The sequence below is a fragment of the Gallinula chloropus genome (assembly GCF_964237585.1).
Source record: "Gallinula chloropus genome assembly, chromosome: 1".
Taxonomy (NCBI): Eukaryota; Metazoa; Chordata; class Aves; order Gruiformes; family Rallidae; genus Gallinula; species Gallinula chloropus.
The window spans coordinates 36,137,302-36,155,411 of NC_140085.1; the positions used below are offsets into that span (position 1 = coordinate 36,137,302).

The 18,110-nt window shown below is 40.3% G+C and overlaps 1 protein-coding gene across 2 annotated transcripts in view; it reads right to left on the bottom strand.

Annotated features, from left to right (window-relative positions):
* PDZRN4 (PDZ domain containing ring finger 4) overlaps positions 1-18,110 on the bottom strand; it is a gene marked incomplete at both ends in the record, with an annotated part of 251,069 nt that overhangs the window by 32,909 nt on the left and 200,050 nt on the right. For both annotated transcript variants that reach the window (XM_084278459.1, XM_084278460.1), the window contains 2 exons: positions 11,727-11,829; positions 13,387-13,640. In XM_084278459.1, coding sequence (XP_084134585.1) covers positions 11,727-11,829; positions 13,387-13,640 — 357 coding nt within the window. The remainder of the gene's footprint in view (positions 1-11,726; positions 11,830-13,386; positions 13,641-18,110) is intronic.

The window sequence follows — 18,110 nt, forward strand, 5'->3', positions numbered from 1 at the left end:
GGTGTGGAACTTCCTATGTTCCAACTTGCAGCCATTGCCCCTTGTCCTGTCTCCACAGACCACTGAAAAGGGGCCAGCCATTTCCGCCTGCATCCCATACTTAAGATATTTAAATATTAATAAGGTCACCCCTTAGCCTTCTTTTCTCCAGGCTGAACAGTCCCAGCTCACTCAGCCTTTCCTCATAGGGGAGATGCTCCAGGCCCTTAATCATCTTCATAGCCCTTCTCTGGACTCTCTCCAGGAGATCCCTGGCTTTTTTATATCAGGGTGCCCAGAACTGGACACAATACTCCAGGTGAGGCCTGACCAGGGCAGAGTAGAGGGGGGCGATCACCTCCTTCGACCTGCTGGCCACACTCCTCCTGTGGCACCCCAGGAACCCATTGGCTCTCTTAGCCACCAGGGCACACTGCTGGCTCATGGCCAACCTGTCATCAACCAGGACCCCCAGGTCCTTCTCCACAGAGCTCTTCTCCAGCAGGTCATCCTTGCTGGTACACAGTGACACATAATGCAACAGACTCAAGCTGCTACTCAGAAAATTTCAATTAGATATTAAGAAAGTATATCTTACCATGAGGGTAGTCAAACACTGGAAGAGTTGTCCAGAGATGTTGTAGACTGTATAGTATAAACTATATTATCAGCTACAACTATATCAGATATAAAATCAGCATCCATTTCTTTGCCCCTACTTGCAGGCGCCCTGCAATTTCTGGACTTTCTGCAAATACTAACGCTTGAAAGCAACTTGGAAAATTTAGTGGTGATGTCTACTGAAGGCAATGAGACAATATTAGCACATGACATCAGTGATTAAATCTTTTCAGTGACTTCCACATTTCTGTTTGCCATTCACTGTGTTGGAGATGGGATCTGACACCTGCAAAAGCTCTGTGTACTTGAAAACCAGTCTCTCTACTTGAGACTGTCGGATATATCCTCCTCCGAGAAGAGATATCTCTCTCTTTGAGACAGACAGATACCTCTATTTGACACATTATGAACCTTCTCAGGAGAAGACCCCAATGTTTAGAGTTTCTTCTGATTCTTAACGTTATGAAAACAATCAAATCTGATTATGTTTCAAAGGGGAGAGAAAAAACTGTTGAAAGTAAGAATCATGGTAAGATTAGGAACTTCAAGCCTCTTGTAGATAGCTCTTCCCCTTCCAAAAAACACTTATGCCTCAGCTGTTTCTAAACCTGATTCCCAACTCTCCTAAGTTTATAAAAGAGTACTTTCACAGCTCAAACCTCTCTCTAAAATATAGCAGGTGCCTTTGTCTAGCCAACACACCTTAGATAGACAAAGTGCAGAGGTTTATGTGTTGTTACAACTGCAGTTCAAATCAGCTGAGCATCACTTGGCATAATTAGCTTTTGCTTTTGACAATAAATTTCACCTATTGCAGGTAAAATAATACTTTATTTTTATTGCATTTAGAAATGTTTCTGCCCAGCACTTGGTTCTGTAAACATCATTATTACTGCTGCCTGCCTGCTTTGGGTCTGAAACGTGTCAGAAGATTTATCTGCCTCATCAGCACTTTCTAAACACCCAGGCAGCCAATCGAAATGGGGAGGAATAACAGATGTGCCAACATCTGCTGCAGCGAGCATTTATCTGGACAGCAGAACATGTAGCTGTAGATACAAACTCCTATCCAGTTACAATTCACATGGTTGGACAGCCTTGATCTACAACTGCGTGAAGGCTATTTTAGAATATGAATTAAAATCAAGTTGAGAACATAATTTTTCAGCTTTAGACAGCTGTGAAAAATATACCTTCCCGTAATTCAGCTTATGACTTTCAGTCACAGCAAAGGCAAAATACTATGAAAAAGCTAAATTTAAAGTTGGGCTTACAGAATCAGAAATTCTTAGAAATTGCTAAGGTAAAATTCCACCCCATACATGCTCTTGCTCAATTTGAGATACATATATACTAAAAAAAAATAGGTAAGGTTAAATTACGCACATTTTATTCATATACATGCGCCTATAAATCAAGCACATGAAGTGATAGGCAACGACTTTTAAAACACATTTTTAGTTTCCTGGCACCAAAATGAGGCCTTGGGCACCATATCCATGCTGAGTTTCAGCTGTTCAAACTTCTGTTGCACATGGAAATGTCCTCCACCCCCAAACACATACTTGTATAGACTGATGAAATCATGAGATGAAATACAAAGCAAACTCATCTGCTTTTTTGATGCACAATACAGTTTCACCTGTATGCCTGCTCACCAAACCATGCCCTCCAGGAACAACTATCACATTCTCTTTGAAGAGCTGCCTCATTAAATAAAAAAGCAAACTTCCAGAGAAAAGACCTCTCCTGCTTTTTTGATTTCTCCTCTGAAGGCCCAGCATGCATAATACTGAAACCTTGTTTAAAGTCCATTTTCTTGTAAAAGCTTCCCTCTTGCTAGAAGGATTCGGCCCTTGCATCCTGCTCTCTTGAATTTCCTACTGTAGCAAGGTTTAAAACAGTGACATTATAATAAGCTGTTTAACGTGACTTAGGTTATTTTTAAAAGAATATGTAAAATAAACTATTTTCTCTATCTTCTGTGTGCATAGCTAGATCCCATGTCTCCAAGAAAGACTACACAAACTTTCAAGCAGAAGGCATATGAAAAATAGCGTTAATAAAACCCTCGGAAACATTTTCCCTGTAAAGCATATGTGGAGGTATGTGGGATAATCGTAAAAACCGTCTAAACAACACAGTTCTCCAAAACAGAAGATTTATAATCCACAGATTTCCATAAAGATGAAAATATTGCTGGCACCTTTCTTTTCCTTTGCTGAGTGAAAAACACATACCGCATGTTGTAATGTTGCCCAACAATAAAGTGCTGCTGCACTAAGCTCACTTTTCTTCATTTTCCTCCAAAAACATAAGCTCTGACAACAAGGACGACCTTTTATTAGCTTTCAGGTGAAGTGAAGAGTAACCCTATGTTTGTTTTATGAAATCATGAAATAAAACGAGTATCACTGACTTGATATATTTATCTCTTGTTTTAAAACACAATAAATGGTAATAACTTTGATGAATTTCCCCATGTCAGTTTTGTGTCTTTTTCTCCCCACTCTCTCACAATCTTTTGTAGCTGCGGACACAATTCAAATCCCTAAATTGGGATATTCATTACATGGGAGAGCAGATATGACAGCAACTTCATCTGCTTTGAATGTCAGAATTTTGTGATGACACACAGTAACACAATGAAAATTAACAGACAACTGTGGCAGAAACCACCCTGACATCCTCTTCTATCTAAATGATCCAATGACTAGCAAGGAAGAAGTCTGATTTAATGGCCAAAAAAGAGATGCATTACAAGTAAAGGCTCCTGGGTTTTACTGCCAGTTCTGTCACTGACTTGGCAAGTTTCTCAACATGACTGTCCTTAGTTCACCGGCTTACTGTAGCAATACAGAAGATAGTAACATCAGTGGAATGGTGTTAAGTTTAATTCATTTACATTTGAAAAGTTATTTCAATTCTTAAAGGAGAGATGAAAAAGTAAAATGGTAAGGACGGCTCCTTTTAACCCCCGCCCCCTTTGCTTATTTACAGTGTACAACTGGCCACAGTAAGTGGGAAATTACTTTTCCATTTTAACTGTGACTTTTTCTATTTTTAGTCTGCAGTGACAGTGATCTGGATCACAGGCCAGGTGTTAGCAGTTCAGGATTCCTTTTGAGTTAAGAGGAAAAAAACTTGAGGAAGGGGTTTAGAAGCCCCCATCACTGTAGTGTTTCCTTAGGTCCAACTGAAACAACTCAAATAATCTATTTACTTGTCTAAGAAACTTCCTCATAAGCTTTTCAATTAATAGCTTTAAATTACAGTCCATCTTTTTCTCTGGATTTCTATGATAGTACAGGTAGGAATGGAAAAAAAAGCAACACCCCAAAATCCCCCAAACCAGAAAGAATTTCCTAAGCAACCAACACATGTTGGCTGTTTCATGTTACCTCTTAGTAGCAGATTCTATATACTATTAAAAATTTCCACCAAAAAAAAGATCAGAATAATTGTGTCAGTAAAATGTCTCTCTATCATGGGGCACCGACAATTCAGCCATAACCACTAGGCAGTGACAAACCAGTGGTCAGAAAATAACTATAATACATTAAATCCCAGTTTACCTAAGCCCACCCTGAGCTGTCAGATCAGTCCCTCCACCACCACTGCAGCTGCATAAGGTAGGCATGGGGTGAGAAGTATCTGTTTTTCCATTGGAAGTCTATACCATATTTGCCAGTAAGATTTTTTTCACATTCTCCTTACCACACCAGCCAGGTCTGGTGACAATGGAAAGACCAATCTTGTTCACTATTTTAGCTCTTCTACACTGCCACACCCATGTCTCTATTAGGATCCTTATTTCTTCAAACCTTCTCTTTTAAATTACAGTGGGTGGTTGTTGAATTAAAAAACTGCCTTTGATTCACTAAAGGCTCTTTTTTGAGCCATCCTGTGTTACAAAGCTCAGGGGAAACAATCGCCAGTAGGAAATACAGAAGAAACCAGCACAACCTGATAGCAAGTCACAGAGGTACTACAGTGCCCCTACACATCACTGTCATTCTACCCAAACAGGGCTGCAACTTGGCTGGAGTGATCCCTGCCAAAATTTCTCTCTCTCGCTTCTCACAACCCTTTATATTAGTAAATTAAAAAGAAAAAACCCCAAAAACCAAAAAAAAACATGACTTAATAGAGAGACATGGACTTAATACAGAGAAATTCCATGCTACATGTAAGGAATTTCTGGAAAACTCTTATCTCAGAAATGTGTTCCATTTTGATGGCTACACATCCATCTTCTGGGTTAGCTTCATTGCACAGAAACACTCATCAGGTAACAAAACAAAAGAGCCTGACTGCAGCACTCAGAAGCGCTGGCAGTGTGTGCACAGAAGCTGTTCCCATAAAAACTGTTTATTCAGGTGTTAGCAATTGAAGCAGGAGCTCCAACTGCGCTGCCGCAAGTGCCTGTAATGCTCGCACAGGGGTGTTTGCAGGCTATCACAGCTCTGAAGGGAGCTGTTACAGGCTATCAGCTCAGTAATCCTCATGTTAAAAGGGCCCTAAATATGTATTTACAAGATAGACAGATCTGTTTGGTTTACTGGTTAAATAATCCATGTGTTGAAAAGGCCTTAAGTATGAATTCACAGGGTGGGCAGGTCTCTCTTGGCCTATTACAGCAACAGTGGGCCTTTCAGAAAGCCTTCGGAGACTGTGCTTTGGTGGCCCACAAGGGCCTCACTCCAATTGCTAATCTGAACAAAATTACTCCTCCTTTTGTTCTGAAACAGAACAAAAAGAAAAAATTGATCACTTCCAAAGTACTGTGTCACAGGAATGGGAAATTCGAATTTGCATCTGCAAACCAAACCTTCCCTCATCACAATGGGTTGGATGTTACTGGAAGAGTAAAGTGATGCATTACCGTGGCACCGCATCTGCTGCAGTGCTCAGGTGTGGTGAGAGAAACAGAGGAGAAAATTTTTACCCTTGGGAGTTTTAACTGCTCACTGAGCAAGGTCTGCAAGAAACCCTACTCATGGATGGCTAAAAGTTCTACAGCTTTTCTCTCTTCAAGTCCCATTTTTAGTCATTTATGAAAACAGCCGACAGCATCTGATCCAGAAACGCTCAGGTCTGTAGGAAATCTTAAGTGATTTCACAGGTTTTGAATCAGCCAGTCGTAAACTTAAAGGACTAATCTACATTTACAGTTAACAGATTTATGAGTGCAAATACTTATGAAAACATTTAAATGAATGGCTGTGCATAACCATAAATTAGCACTTATATTCAACACACATTTATTTCCTTATTCTGACTGAAAATCTGTCCCTGAGGTCTGCAAAGCAGAACATGAACTTAAGGGTATTCACTTTTGCCCTGAGCTATTAACCAACCCCCTGAGTGCTATGGGTTGCTCTGATTAGGAGGAGATACTGATAAGGGAGCCAAGCAACTTTCATATGAACCTTCTAATTTCCAGAAGACCTACTTTCCAGAGCACAGGAGGAATGAAAATGGAAAGTGTGTATTTTCTAGCTTAAGCTCCAGTTTTCACAGAGTCATCAGGTGGGAAAAATCTCACATGGCTTTTGCTCAAGATACTATGCTCTTCTGTGGCTGCTCTCTCCCAGAGGACCTCTGATCCTTTCATTGTCTGGACACAAAAGGCCTCACAAAACCAGGAAGATTTCACCTGCACATGCTTGCTGTGGTTGTCTGTTTATTTAGTGACGTGCACTAACTTCCTGAGCAAAAAGAGTAAAATAAAGAAGTGCAGTGGTTTCTAAGACCTTAAGTGAAGAGCATCAGAATACCTTATAATTTCATGTAGGGTCAGCTCAACCCTTAGCAACTTCTCCCAAGTACTGGTCTTAATAGTGCCCCAATCTGTCAATACTAGCATCTGTACTCATTAAAGCTGGAGCCATCAGACACAGGCAGGCTAACTCAGTGGCTGCCATTCCAATTTTTTCACTCTGAAAATGCTAATCCTGGTATGGTTTGCCAGACTCCTGAAAGCCCATTGTACTGAAGCAATCACTTGTGCTGTTGCCTAAGTCAGAGCTGAAAAATTATTTTATGCAATTATTTTACTCAGTTATGCTGGTGTCCTTTGCACATCCACATGAACAAACACCTAACCTCCCTCCAAAAAAATTCCTCTCAATTCTGAGAGCAAACTTCATCCTACTCTTCCTCATACATGCGACAAGAAGTTACCTTGACCCACGGCTATTCCTTCTCAAGGATGTTTACTCTTCCAGTTTGTAAGAAGCATTCAGCTAGAAGTAAGAATCCTTTCCTATCGCAGATGTATGAACTCTTAAAAGCCGTAATTCACCAGGGATATAGGTTTCACAGCAGAAACCAACATTCCCTTTTGATTTCATTCAAAAGCTACTTCAGTACATACATGGTACAAAGGCTCTTGGATAAGGACCTGTTGACTAAACAACACTACCTGCTTATGTCTGCTTGTAAGATCTTATATTCTTGTGCCCGTCTTATTGAAAGGCAGTCTCCCCAGACTGAATACGTAGGGCCAGACATCAGTGATACTTTCTTTTGTCCAGCTTTATCTTTGCAACATCAATTGCAGGCTTTTTTACCTATTTTTTTACTGTTCCACTATTTAAGTGACTTTGTCCTCTTAATTTCTGTATTACTGCCAAGTTCCAAACTAAGTACATGATGTTTCTCTCTCCTGAGTAGCAGATGCATCTATGTTACAAAAGAAGTGTATGTCCATTAGTTTTACTCCTCTCTAGTACCTGTATCCTCTGTTCTTCTTAGATGGACTAATTTTAGAGCCATGTTTAACACAGATTTACTTGGGGCTGTGATGCTTTTAGTCCTTTCACCTCACTGGTACCAAAAAGTGTGATGTATACTCTAACATCACTCGATGTAATTCCAGTAGCACAGCAACTACTCATAGCCAGATTGGGTGGGTTTGTCCTGAGTAACTCTGGCTCTCTTTCAGTAATATTGACTGGAAGTCCTATTGAGCATTTACAAATTGGTCAATTCATGCTTTATCTTAAAAGTCCTCATGGGTATCTGGCTATGCCAGAATTGCAAATCTTTTGATCTCTTTCTGCCAACACTGACTGATGCTGGCTCTGACCCCTTTCTCAATATCTATCAGCAATTTGGATTTCTTTTGCAGCAGCAATGTAAGGATGTTCAAGTTGGCTATCAGCAAACCCCCAGCTTCATCATCGTCCCAGCCATTTATTTAAAGTATGGTACTGTATGGAGCCTAATGAGCCTCCCAGGGAGTTCATCCTTCCAAGACAACTGGCTCATACTTGAGTTTATTGCACTGTGAGAATCTGAGCACAACCTACTGGGTTTTTCTAGCTTACAAATGGAGTAAAAGAGTCTTGTACGTATCTAATCCTACCAAATCCACTGGCAAGAGTAACTCCATATCCCCAGTGCTGGCTATCATATGTGATCCTTTTGTTTGTTTCTTATGGTGGAAACCCAGGTACTTAAATCCCAGCATACATCTGTTAAGTAGGTTCCAAGCTGAGCAAAGCTTTCCAGGACATTCCCTTTCCTGGGAAACATTCTTGTTTACAGCACTTCACATGCTAGTCATCTTTTATCCTTACTTCCTAATTTGGCGGAGTATTCATGGAATCATAGAATTATTTTGGTTGGAGAAGACATTTAAATTATCAAGTCCAACCACTATCCCAGCATTTTGCATCTGTGTCTCAGAATTGATGCACTCCTCATTTACAAACATTTCTAGGAATTAATGAGGTGCTGCTCTAGTTCTTTTTCAATCCCTTTCTGAAAACTCCAGGTTTGGCTTCGAATTAATTTAAAAATTACTAAGTTTGCCATGGAGACCTGTGAGCTGCTTATCCTTTTAATACAATGGGAACACTAATGTGCAGCTTGGAAAATGGAACATACACCTGACACAAGTAAGATTTTTGCTGTGTGTGATTAATTAAGTTCACATCAGAAAGCTGTTATGATGTAAAAACCAATGATAAGATCAGGGAGCACCAATACAGTACTCCTACAGAAAGAAGAGTAATAACAGTAAACCCCTTTCCCCTAAACACAGGAGAAATTGAACAGTGGGGTATAGAGAAGGCTCTGTGCTTCCTTCACCCAGCCTGCACCACAAAGGATGGCATGAACAGAGCTTCTGCACACTCTTTTCTTGCTGCTTTCGCCCTTAGATGGTAGATGGACAATGCTGATATTATAAGCTTTTGTCTTCCTAAGTGCTTGAGCATTTTTTCCTTCTTTGATGCTGCTGCCACAACACAGCATTTTGTGGTGCTATGCTGGAAATTAGATCAGACAGCTGGGCTAAGTTAAAAACAACCCTTCTGAAAATCTATTTTTAAAAAATATTGGATTACTTCTCACATCTGTCATAAAAAATAATGTTGGCATAACTGAGGGGTCAGAAAACATCAGGGCAAGGGTGGGATTGAGCAGCCACAGCAGGGTATGCCTAAGCCAATACTGTTGAAGAGACCTTGACAGCATTGGACCATAGCCTCTGCTACAATCATTGTCCTGCTGCTTCTCTCCTAGATAGACAGCAACAAATAGTAAATCCCTTTTGACTCTGTCTTTTAGGAGAAATTTTTTGGGGATTAAGAGCTATACGTCCATGCTTTTAATTTTTTCAGTTACCTTGTTATGGTGAGGGAGGTTAATAACATCTCACAAGGATCTGAAATAACAGGTAATACCACCACTGAGTAACCTAAATCATGAGAGTAACCTAAATCATAGTATTACCACAAGGGGTTAAATTTTGGGACTGTCTTTCATGCTTAGAACTCTGCTAGGTAAAGGCTCCAAGATGCTCCTGTTTCTCACTCAAAGCTTTCACATTTAGTAGAAAGCATTCTTCTCCACAGAAGCTCGACAGTTTCTTCCCTACTTAAATTTCACAGGAAACACCCTATTTCAGTCACTCAGTGAATTTGCCTTGGGCAGCTGAATCACAGCTGACAGCAAATTAATGACTATGATGCTATGATTAGTAGAGATTACAGGCAGCTAAGAATCTGCCCAAGCATTTGTCGTTGTCACAATACTTATGCAACCTATTATTAGGGATTAATAATGGTCGTAATGAGGACTTGATTCCACCAGGTTTACTCTTTAAAAATTTGAAATCTGTTAGTATTTTAATATGTCTTGATATTCTCATTAAATGGGGAAAATTATTTTTATCTAACCATTTTGTATGGTAGTAAATAATACTAGAATTAATAATACTAGAAGATAATAATAGAAAACTATTTTCTATCACATTTAAGGAAGAAGTACCATAAACAAACATACTTGAGAGAGAAATTTAATATTATATTACACATGGGAAGTCAAAACAGAACTTAAGCTCTGAGACTCTTGTGCTGTGAGATATCACACCAAAACCCAAGTGGGTAGAAATAATGATTTCACTAATCCCTAGCAATGATTTTTTGAGGAGTTCAAATAAAAGTTTGCTTGTTCTGATTGAGATTCACTAAGTAGATGTTATTTGATTTTTGTGCTTCCTGGGGAAAGAACTTCAGATTCCCCAGGCTGCTTGAAGAAAAGAACAACGGGCTGAACTTGCCATACAGCATCTGAGCTGCTAAAGACACGATAGAAGTGAACACACTGCATTATTTGCCAAAGCTTTTGCCATTCATTTCATTTCCAAATGTCAACCAGTTATATGAAACCTTTATAAAGGTTTCTTAAGGTAGAGCAAACAGGAGGATAGGATATTTTTAATCTTGTATTAAAGATATTTAATTATTTATAATCACGCCTATTTAAAATACAGTAACTTGAACTTAGGCAAAGACTCAGAACTGTTTTAATAATAAAAAGAACCATCTGCTTCTTATGCCTGTCCCTACAAATGTTTTGTTACCAGATGATATTGGAAAACATAAAAAGCTAATGACTGGCTGTCATAAACCACTATTTAGATATTGAAATGAAAAATCTAATCACAGAATCACAGACTCACAGAATCATAGGGGTTGGAAGGGACCTCAAGAGATCATCGGGTCCAACCCCCCTGCCAAAGCAGCTCCCTAGCTCATATTGCAGAGATAGGCGTCCAGACAGGTCTTGAGTATCTCCAGAGAAGGAGACTCGACCACCTCCCTGGGCAGCCTGTGCCAGGGCTCTGGCACCCTCACTGTGAAAAAGTTTTTCCGCATGTTGGTGCGAACTTCCTGTGCTCCAACTTGCAGCCATTGCCCCTTGTCCTGTCTCCACAGACCACTGAAAAGGGGCTGGCCATTTCCCCCTGCATCCCATACTTAAGATATTTATAAACATTAATAAGGTCCCCCCCTTAGTCATCTTTTCTCAAGGCTGAACAGTCCCAGCTCACTCAGCCTTTCCTCATAGGGGAGATGCTCCAGGTCCTTAATCATCTTCATAGCCGTCCTCTGGAGTCTTTCCAGGACATCCTTATCTTTTTTATATCAGGGAGCAACATCACCAATCACATGTTACCATTTTCAGAAGCCTCACATAATGATTTTCCAGTGACTCAGAAACACATTCACCCTTGTGACCAGAGAGTAGAGCGCATTAACAGCAAAAGGAGATTTGTGGTACAGAGAACAATTTCTTTAATTGCAATACTTAAAATGTCAAATATCAAAGAGCAAGTAATAGAAATTATATTAGTTTTCAAAGTTGTAGTCTGATCTTCCAAACACTCAAGCACACACCCAAGTATCTGGAAGACTGATCCCTAAGGCAAGAGATACAAGGCCAATTAATTCTTAAAATTAGGAAGGAAAAAAAATCAATTAAGCTTCTGGTTAATATGAATTTTGGAAAGGCTTGTTTTAAAGTGTTAAAACTGCTAAAGCAAAGCATCTGAGCTACAGTCTTCACTGTACAAAGAGAGAACATGCTTAATAAGCCTCCTGGACCTGTATGTAGCCACCTCCTGCAGAATTCTGCTTTCACATTTCACATGTGTAGCCTAACCCCAGTAAAGCCTGTGATAATATACAGGTATAAAATAAAATAGTCTTTGGTGCCAATTTTTTAAAGAAGTATTTTCACTCTTTATTTTTCTGAGAGGAGCCTACTATCAGCTGTGTAAACACCACATCTGCAATAAAAGAGAGGCTGCAGTGTGCCAGTGATCTTACCTCATACTCAAAGTCCTCTGCTCTATCAGCATCAGCAGGCAGGCTGGAAAGATACTCATTACCTTCATAAAATTCATGCTCCACCGGGTGAAGAGAATGGCAGCTATGTGGAACAAAGCAGTACAACAACAGTAGATGAGACGGTAGGTTTTTTTTAAATTAAAAAGTGATAAAAAAATCTCACTTCTCTGTAGTTTTCTCATGTCTGGAATGCTACCCTGAATGGCCTGAAAGCCTGAAAGGAGCTGTACCAAGAAGTAGGAAGGGCTGTTTCCTTTACAAAAGCTCCTACTCCAGCTGAGTTCATTTTGCCTAGAACATCTTTGGTCAGATTTACACAGAGTGATTTCTTAAAAGGGTCTGTTTTGGTCCAAACTATTTAGTTGTGACAATTTGAGACTATGCTCGTAAATGTACCTAAGCCCAGATTCACATGCTATGTCAAGGCTGGGGACAACTCACTAATTATGTGATTATAATATCTTGAATGTCGACAATCTACAACCCACACCAGGCTCACAGATTTTTCAAGAATTTTTATAAAACAACTTGCATTATCCTCTTCTGTTAAAGTGATAACAAGGTGGTGAAGCGCATTTGAGTAACTGCACACTTTAAAATGTCAGTAAAGTGCATTGTTAAATGGGCTTGGAGGACAAAGAATGAGGTCTTATAATGTGCACTTAGGTACAGACTCAGACCCAAGGCTGGATCCCAACCACGCAGCACCCAGTGTGCACCTGTCTTAGCAGGCGAAGGTCATTTTTCCCCATGTTGGGGGAACTTCAATCACAGTAGCACACAACTTAGTAATATCCAGTAACATCTGAAAAATACACACATATGATGCTCCTAGTTGTGCCACAGTAAATGGTAGGCTTAATTCAGCATTTGTCTGGCAAGTTCCCTTTAAGACAATTATCTGCCCAGCTTACCTAGAACTTCTAAAAATGGAGCCACATCGAAGTCAAAAGTGGTTTGTTCTCCACTAGAATCAGTTCTGCAGAGATGCAGAGCACACCAGGGAGTCAGTGGGAAAGCACTATGGCTATCACAGTTTTGCTGGCTACAGCAGACAGCAAGGGTCAACCACTAGATAATGTTACTCATGAGGTGGAGTCCAACGAGGAAAGAGTCTACATCCTATTTTTGAATAAGCACCACCTGCTGATATTTGCATTCAACTTAGTTTCAAAGAATTCAGCTGAGGGAGAATTTAAATCTTTTGCTGTGTGACAGGTGAAATGGTACTTCCGAACTCTGTGGTTTTGGTATTGTTTTACTTTTGATGAGGAGACCTTTACATTAAATAATTTGTTTCCTTGATTTTTTGGTAAGAAATTTGGAACCAACATGACAGCTCTTTCTAGGCTTGAAGGAGCAATTTTGGTACTTTGGAAACCAGAATTTTTTTTAATCTTCTTGACTAGGGCTGTTTTGGATTAACAAACATGTGAATCCAAAGTAAACATGGCCAAGATTCCTTCTTGTAGCAGAGCTTAGGAAAAACACTACTGAAGCCTAAGTGGGACAGTGGTTATGAATTACATTTGTAATTTATTTAAAGTGTTCCTGAGACTTTTTTCAAGAGAAGGTTACAAATCTTTCACTGCAATGCTTCAGTCCCACAGGTAAACAGCAGTAGGAGATAAAGCCATACCTGTCTGAAAGTAGAAAAGGGCAGATATCAGGAACTGGTGGTGTGGAAGGCCTTAGTTTGGCCAGAGCCATAATGTGCTCGAAAGTGATGTCGGTCTGAGTGCTCGCATCCACAAGACGAACATCCTGAGAGCTACCCTGAGGTTTGCTAATTGGGGCTCGTCGTAGAACCTGAACAACAATTGGCTCCTTGGCATTGCGAAAAGCTTCCACTGCCTCTTCATGAGTGGCCTTAGAAAGGTCCTTTCCATTGACCTAGAGAGAAACCGAAAAATATACCAAATATTATTCATAAGAGGAAAGAGAGCATAAAAATACATGTGTAAAATATAGGGGGGTGGTGAATTATTTGTGCAGTGCATCAAGCCATGTGCTGACATTAAGAGGACCTTATTTTGACACCTATACACAAGGAAAGATAAGTCTGAGAAGAGAAATAAATTATTTAATCTTTGTTAAAAATTAGAAATTCTTCCATAACTGTCCCAATGGAATCTGAACATAGCAAAGAAACTAGAGCACTTAAAAAGGACATTTAAAATAATTTCTCTCATGCTATTTTATTCTCCTCATAAAATACAAATAAAAAAGGAAGGGTGCCTTTAATTTTCAATTTCAGCATTTTCTGTGGCATGCAACTGTTTTACAGGATTTCTGGCACAGCATTGTTATTAATGCAGATGTCAATAAACATGTCTCTGATGTCTAAAAAGAAACAAGGCCAATTTTCAATGTTTTGTCACTTATCTGCTGTGGCCATTATACAATCATTAAGACCAAAGATAGGAAGATCTGACTAACAGTCAGCTGCTGCTCTTTTAAGGAAAGAGAAATCTAAATCAAACAAACTGAAGAAATAATTTGCTACAAACAGATGAATAACAAACCAGAGAAAATTATGCTGGAAATGCAGCATGGCTTGGCAAAACTAAAAGACTGTGGGCAAGGTTTCTCTCTGCTACAGGCAGAGCAGCAAGCTCCTCCCTGTCTAGATGAGGCCTTCTGGTATTAAAAAAAGGGAACTTCAAGGCTGTGTGATGCTAAATTCATATGAATTCAGGTGCTTAGGGCAAACTTGCAAGTATCAGCCCACCACAAAATGTGAAAGTTCATTTCTCAATGAACACAGGGGCTGCACAACATCCTTACCCAGAAAATCCCTTTATTCCAGAGCAGCGGGTCTGCTGTTGACTCCTGCACAGAACCTAACTGTTGTGAGCTGCCGTGGAGATAAGACAATCCTGTGCCAGCATAGACAGGTGGGGTTTTCTAATAACAAATGTGAATATCTAAGGGTACCAAAGCCTGATTAAAATTTGTATCCATGGGAAAATCTCTATATGGGGAGGAAATCAGAAATAAGCTTCTACTGCAAGTTCACACCCAAATTAACTTTTCTGTATGGACAGGGAAGTCATGAAACAACTCCTTAATGAACCGTCTGAATCCCCCCTAGAAATGTCACAGACCTTGCAACTGACTTTTCCTCAACGCCTGCAAATACTGATTGAAATCAAACTTGCTTTGCCACATCACTCTCTTATTCAATAAGTTCTTGGAATTTGTTGAAAAAGGAAAAACATGCAAATAAGAACAGTGCCAGCAAACTCTAAACACCTGTTCAGCAGCCTTCAGTAACATTCTAAAGTCTTCTGGCAGAAGCATTTACAATTAAAAATATAATGTTTGAGGCAACACGAGTGACCGTGGTCCTGTCTATTCATGTGGATGGTTATAATAGAGCTCACCATCAATTACATGTATATATCAACTCAGTGCATTTCCAGAGCATCTGCTGGAGTGAAAGGTAGGACCAGCTTTCCAAAGAAGCAGTGCTTTTGTGGTCATGTTAGTCAGAGACATACAAAATCACCACACTGTAGTGTAGCCACCAACGCAAAGCCTGGTTGCTCTTTCTAAATAGTCCTGATGCTGTATGTGGTGATAGGAAGAAATTACATGTACAGGTATCTGTACACTAAAAGCTCAAAACTTCCTGTGCTGAATGCCTGGGGTCCCCAGGAGTACCATACCACTGTAGCCTAGGTTGTGACCAAGTGATATGAATGGCAGCTAGCTTAGTCACCAAAGTTTAATGCATATCTACAGTTTCTCTAATGACTGAAGCCAAAAACGTTAAGATTTTATGTTAAGATTTTATCATTTGAATTATCATCCATCAAATTTTAACCTTGGGCTATATTAATCTAACTTGCATGTAAAAATACCAGTGGTATGTAAGAGGAAGAGCCAGAACAGGCAAAGAACAAGTTAAGATATAAGAAAATAAATTTCCTGAGGGAGTAAGCTTCTGCAAACCCTCCCTGACAGCACAAGTTACACTGCAAAGGCGTTCAGGTTCAGACGCATCTAACAGAGGCAAGTAGAGATAAAACTTCAAGCCTGGTTCTTTTAGTCCCTCGTAAGTCCCAACCTCTGCTTCATTCTTGCTTCTAACTCAGATCCTATCAAGGACACAACTTTTCACAGTTTCTGCAGTTTTTCTAGCAAGAGTGTCTTATAGGTTGTTGTAGTTTTGTGTGGCAGGGCTCTGGTGGAGGAAGGGGCTGCAGGGGTGACTTCTGCAAGAAGAAGCCAGAAGCTCTCTGCAGGCCCCACAGAGCAAACACCAGCTGGCTCAAGGCTGGAGTCATTGCTGACCAAGGCTGAGCCCATCAGCAATGGTCACAGCACCTCTGGGAATCACTTTTAGGAGGAAAAAAACACAAGCAGCTGCTTTTTGCCACCAGAGAAGGGAGTGAGAAGATGTAAGAAACCATGCAGACACCAAGGTCAGTGAAGATTGGAAGGGAAAGGGAGGGGAGGAGAGGGGAAGGTAGGGTAGGGTAGGTGCTGCAGGTGCCAGTGAAAAAGATGCCCCTGAAGCCCTTGGAGAAACCCATGGTGGAGCAGGTGTCCCTACGCAGCCCATGGAAAAGGCTGAGAACCCACCTGCAGACAGTGGAGAGGCATACAGAACAGGTGGAGACATACAGAAGATGCTGTGATCCACGTTGGAGCAAGCCTCTGCCAGCACTTGCAGCCCGCGGAGAGAGACAGAGACAGAGTGTCTCTGTGAGTGAGAGAGAGATCCACACTGGAGCAGGTTTGCTGGGGGGGAGTCTTGTAAATCCATGGGGGACCAGGCTGGAGCAGTCTATGATTTTATGACTGCACCCCATATCAGTGACCCACACTGGGGCAGCTGGTGAAGAGCTGAAGCCCCATGGGAAAGGACTCACGTTGGAGAAGTTTGTGGAGAACTGTCTCCTGTGGGTGGAACCCCACGGTGGAGCAGGGAAAGGGTGTGAAGAATTTTTTTAAAAAACAGGAACTCTGTTTATTCACATCAGTCAATACTTACCACTTAGTCTGAGGAAACAGACATAAATTCACAACAATGACATTTACATGTAAATTTTACTTCCAAAGAATAATAATATTTTAAAATAGCATGTGAAAAATCACAAAAGATACACATTTTCATTTACCCTGGGAATCTATAGCTGACCTCTATTTCACTTAAATGCCTATTTAATCTAAAGACTTTAAAAACATTCCATCCTTTATGTTGGTTTCTTAGCAAATACAAGCACTTTGAACACCCAAGACTTCTTTAAATTGTCACTTGAAGTTCATCAACACACTTTGTCGATCTGCATAAAGGTCACCTAATTTATGAATGCCGCCTTTCTCAGAAGAAAATCTATAGCTGAATTACTCTATTCTGGCAGCTGTCCTGTCCACTTGGGGCTGGGAAGAGAGAATTTATTTTAAAACCTAAAGCTAGTACTACAGATGGGGTTGGAAGCTCTTTTCACGAAGCTTCTTTAAGGGTTTTCTGCTTCCTGCATTATCCCCCAACTTAACACTCACATACAGTTACCCAGGGAGCCGTAGACAGCCGAGCACTTATTTACAGCAAGCCACTTACAGGTTCTTAGTGGATGATTAAATAAATTCCTTGCCTTGGAAAGGTTACTTTCAGTGGAATCCAGGGTACTATTTTAAGTGGATAGAGAAATCAGTCACTTCTAACAGTCAACACAAAGACATGGGAATACATTTGTTGTAGCAGATGGGCTAATTAATCCACAAGCAAGTTATGAATGTTAAGTAAAGAATATATCTTTTCTCATGTAAACCATCCTCCTGCCCTGTTTGATTAAGCTCCTGTTTAATGAACACTCTCCCCCCGTTTTTGGACACACTGCAAAGTCCAGGCCACTTGTCAACGTCTCCCCCAGAGTGACTACTGGCCGCTGCCTGGATCCTGGCCATCTCCTTTGGATTCTTGCTCTAAATCCAGCCACATGGAAAACTTCATCAGCCTCAGAAAATAAACAAGCAAACAGGCTTTGTCTTTCATGCGCAAATCAACTGACGTTGGACAACTGCCACTTCTAATGCCAGCAGCACTGTACAGAGGCTTACTCCCACTCACACAAAGGTGGACAGCAGAGAAGGAAGGAGAGACAGGACTACATAACAAAACAGTGACTATAAAGAAATGTAGGCAAATGGTTGGTAGGTTATGCTATTGCTGTGAGTTCTATTAAAAAAGTAAATAAAAAAATCAGTCTTCAATGAAGACTGCTGCCAGGAATTAAGTGCCTGTGACAGAAATAAAATAGCCTTGTCTTCTGTCACTTTTCTGCTATTGATAATTTCTTCTACCACTGGCCAGAATTTTTGAACCAAGAGGCCCAGAAATGTTGATGTATT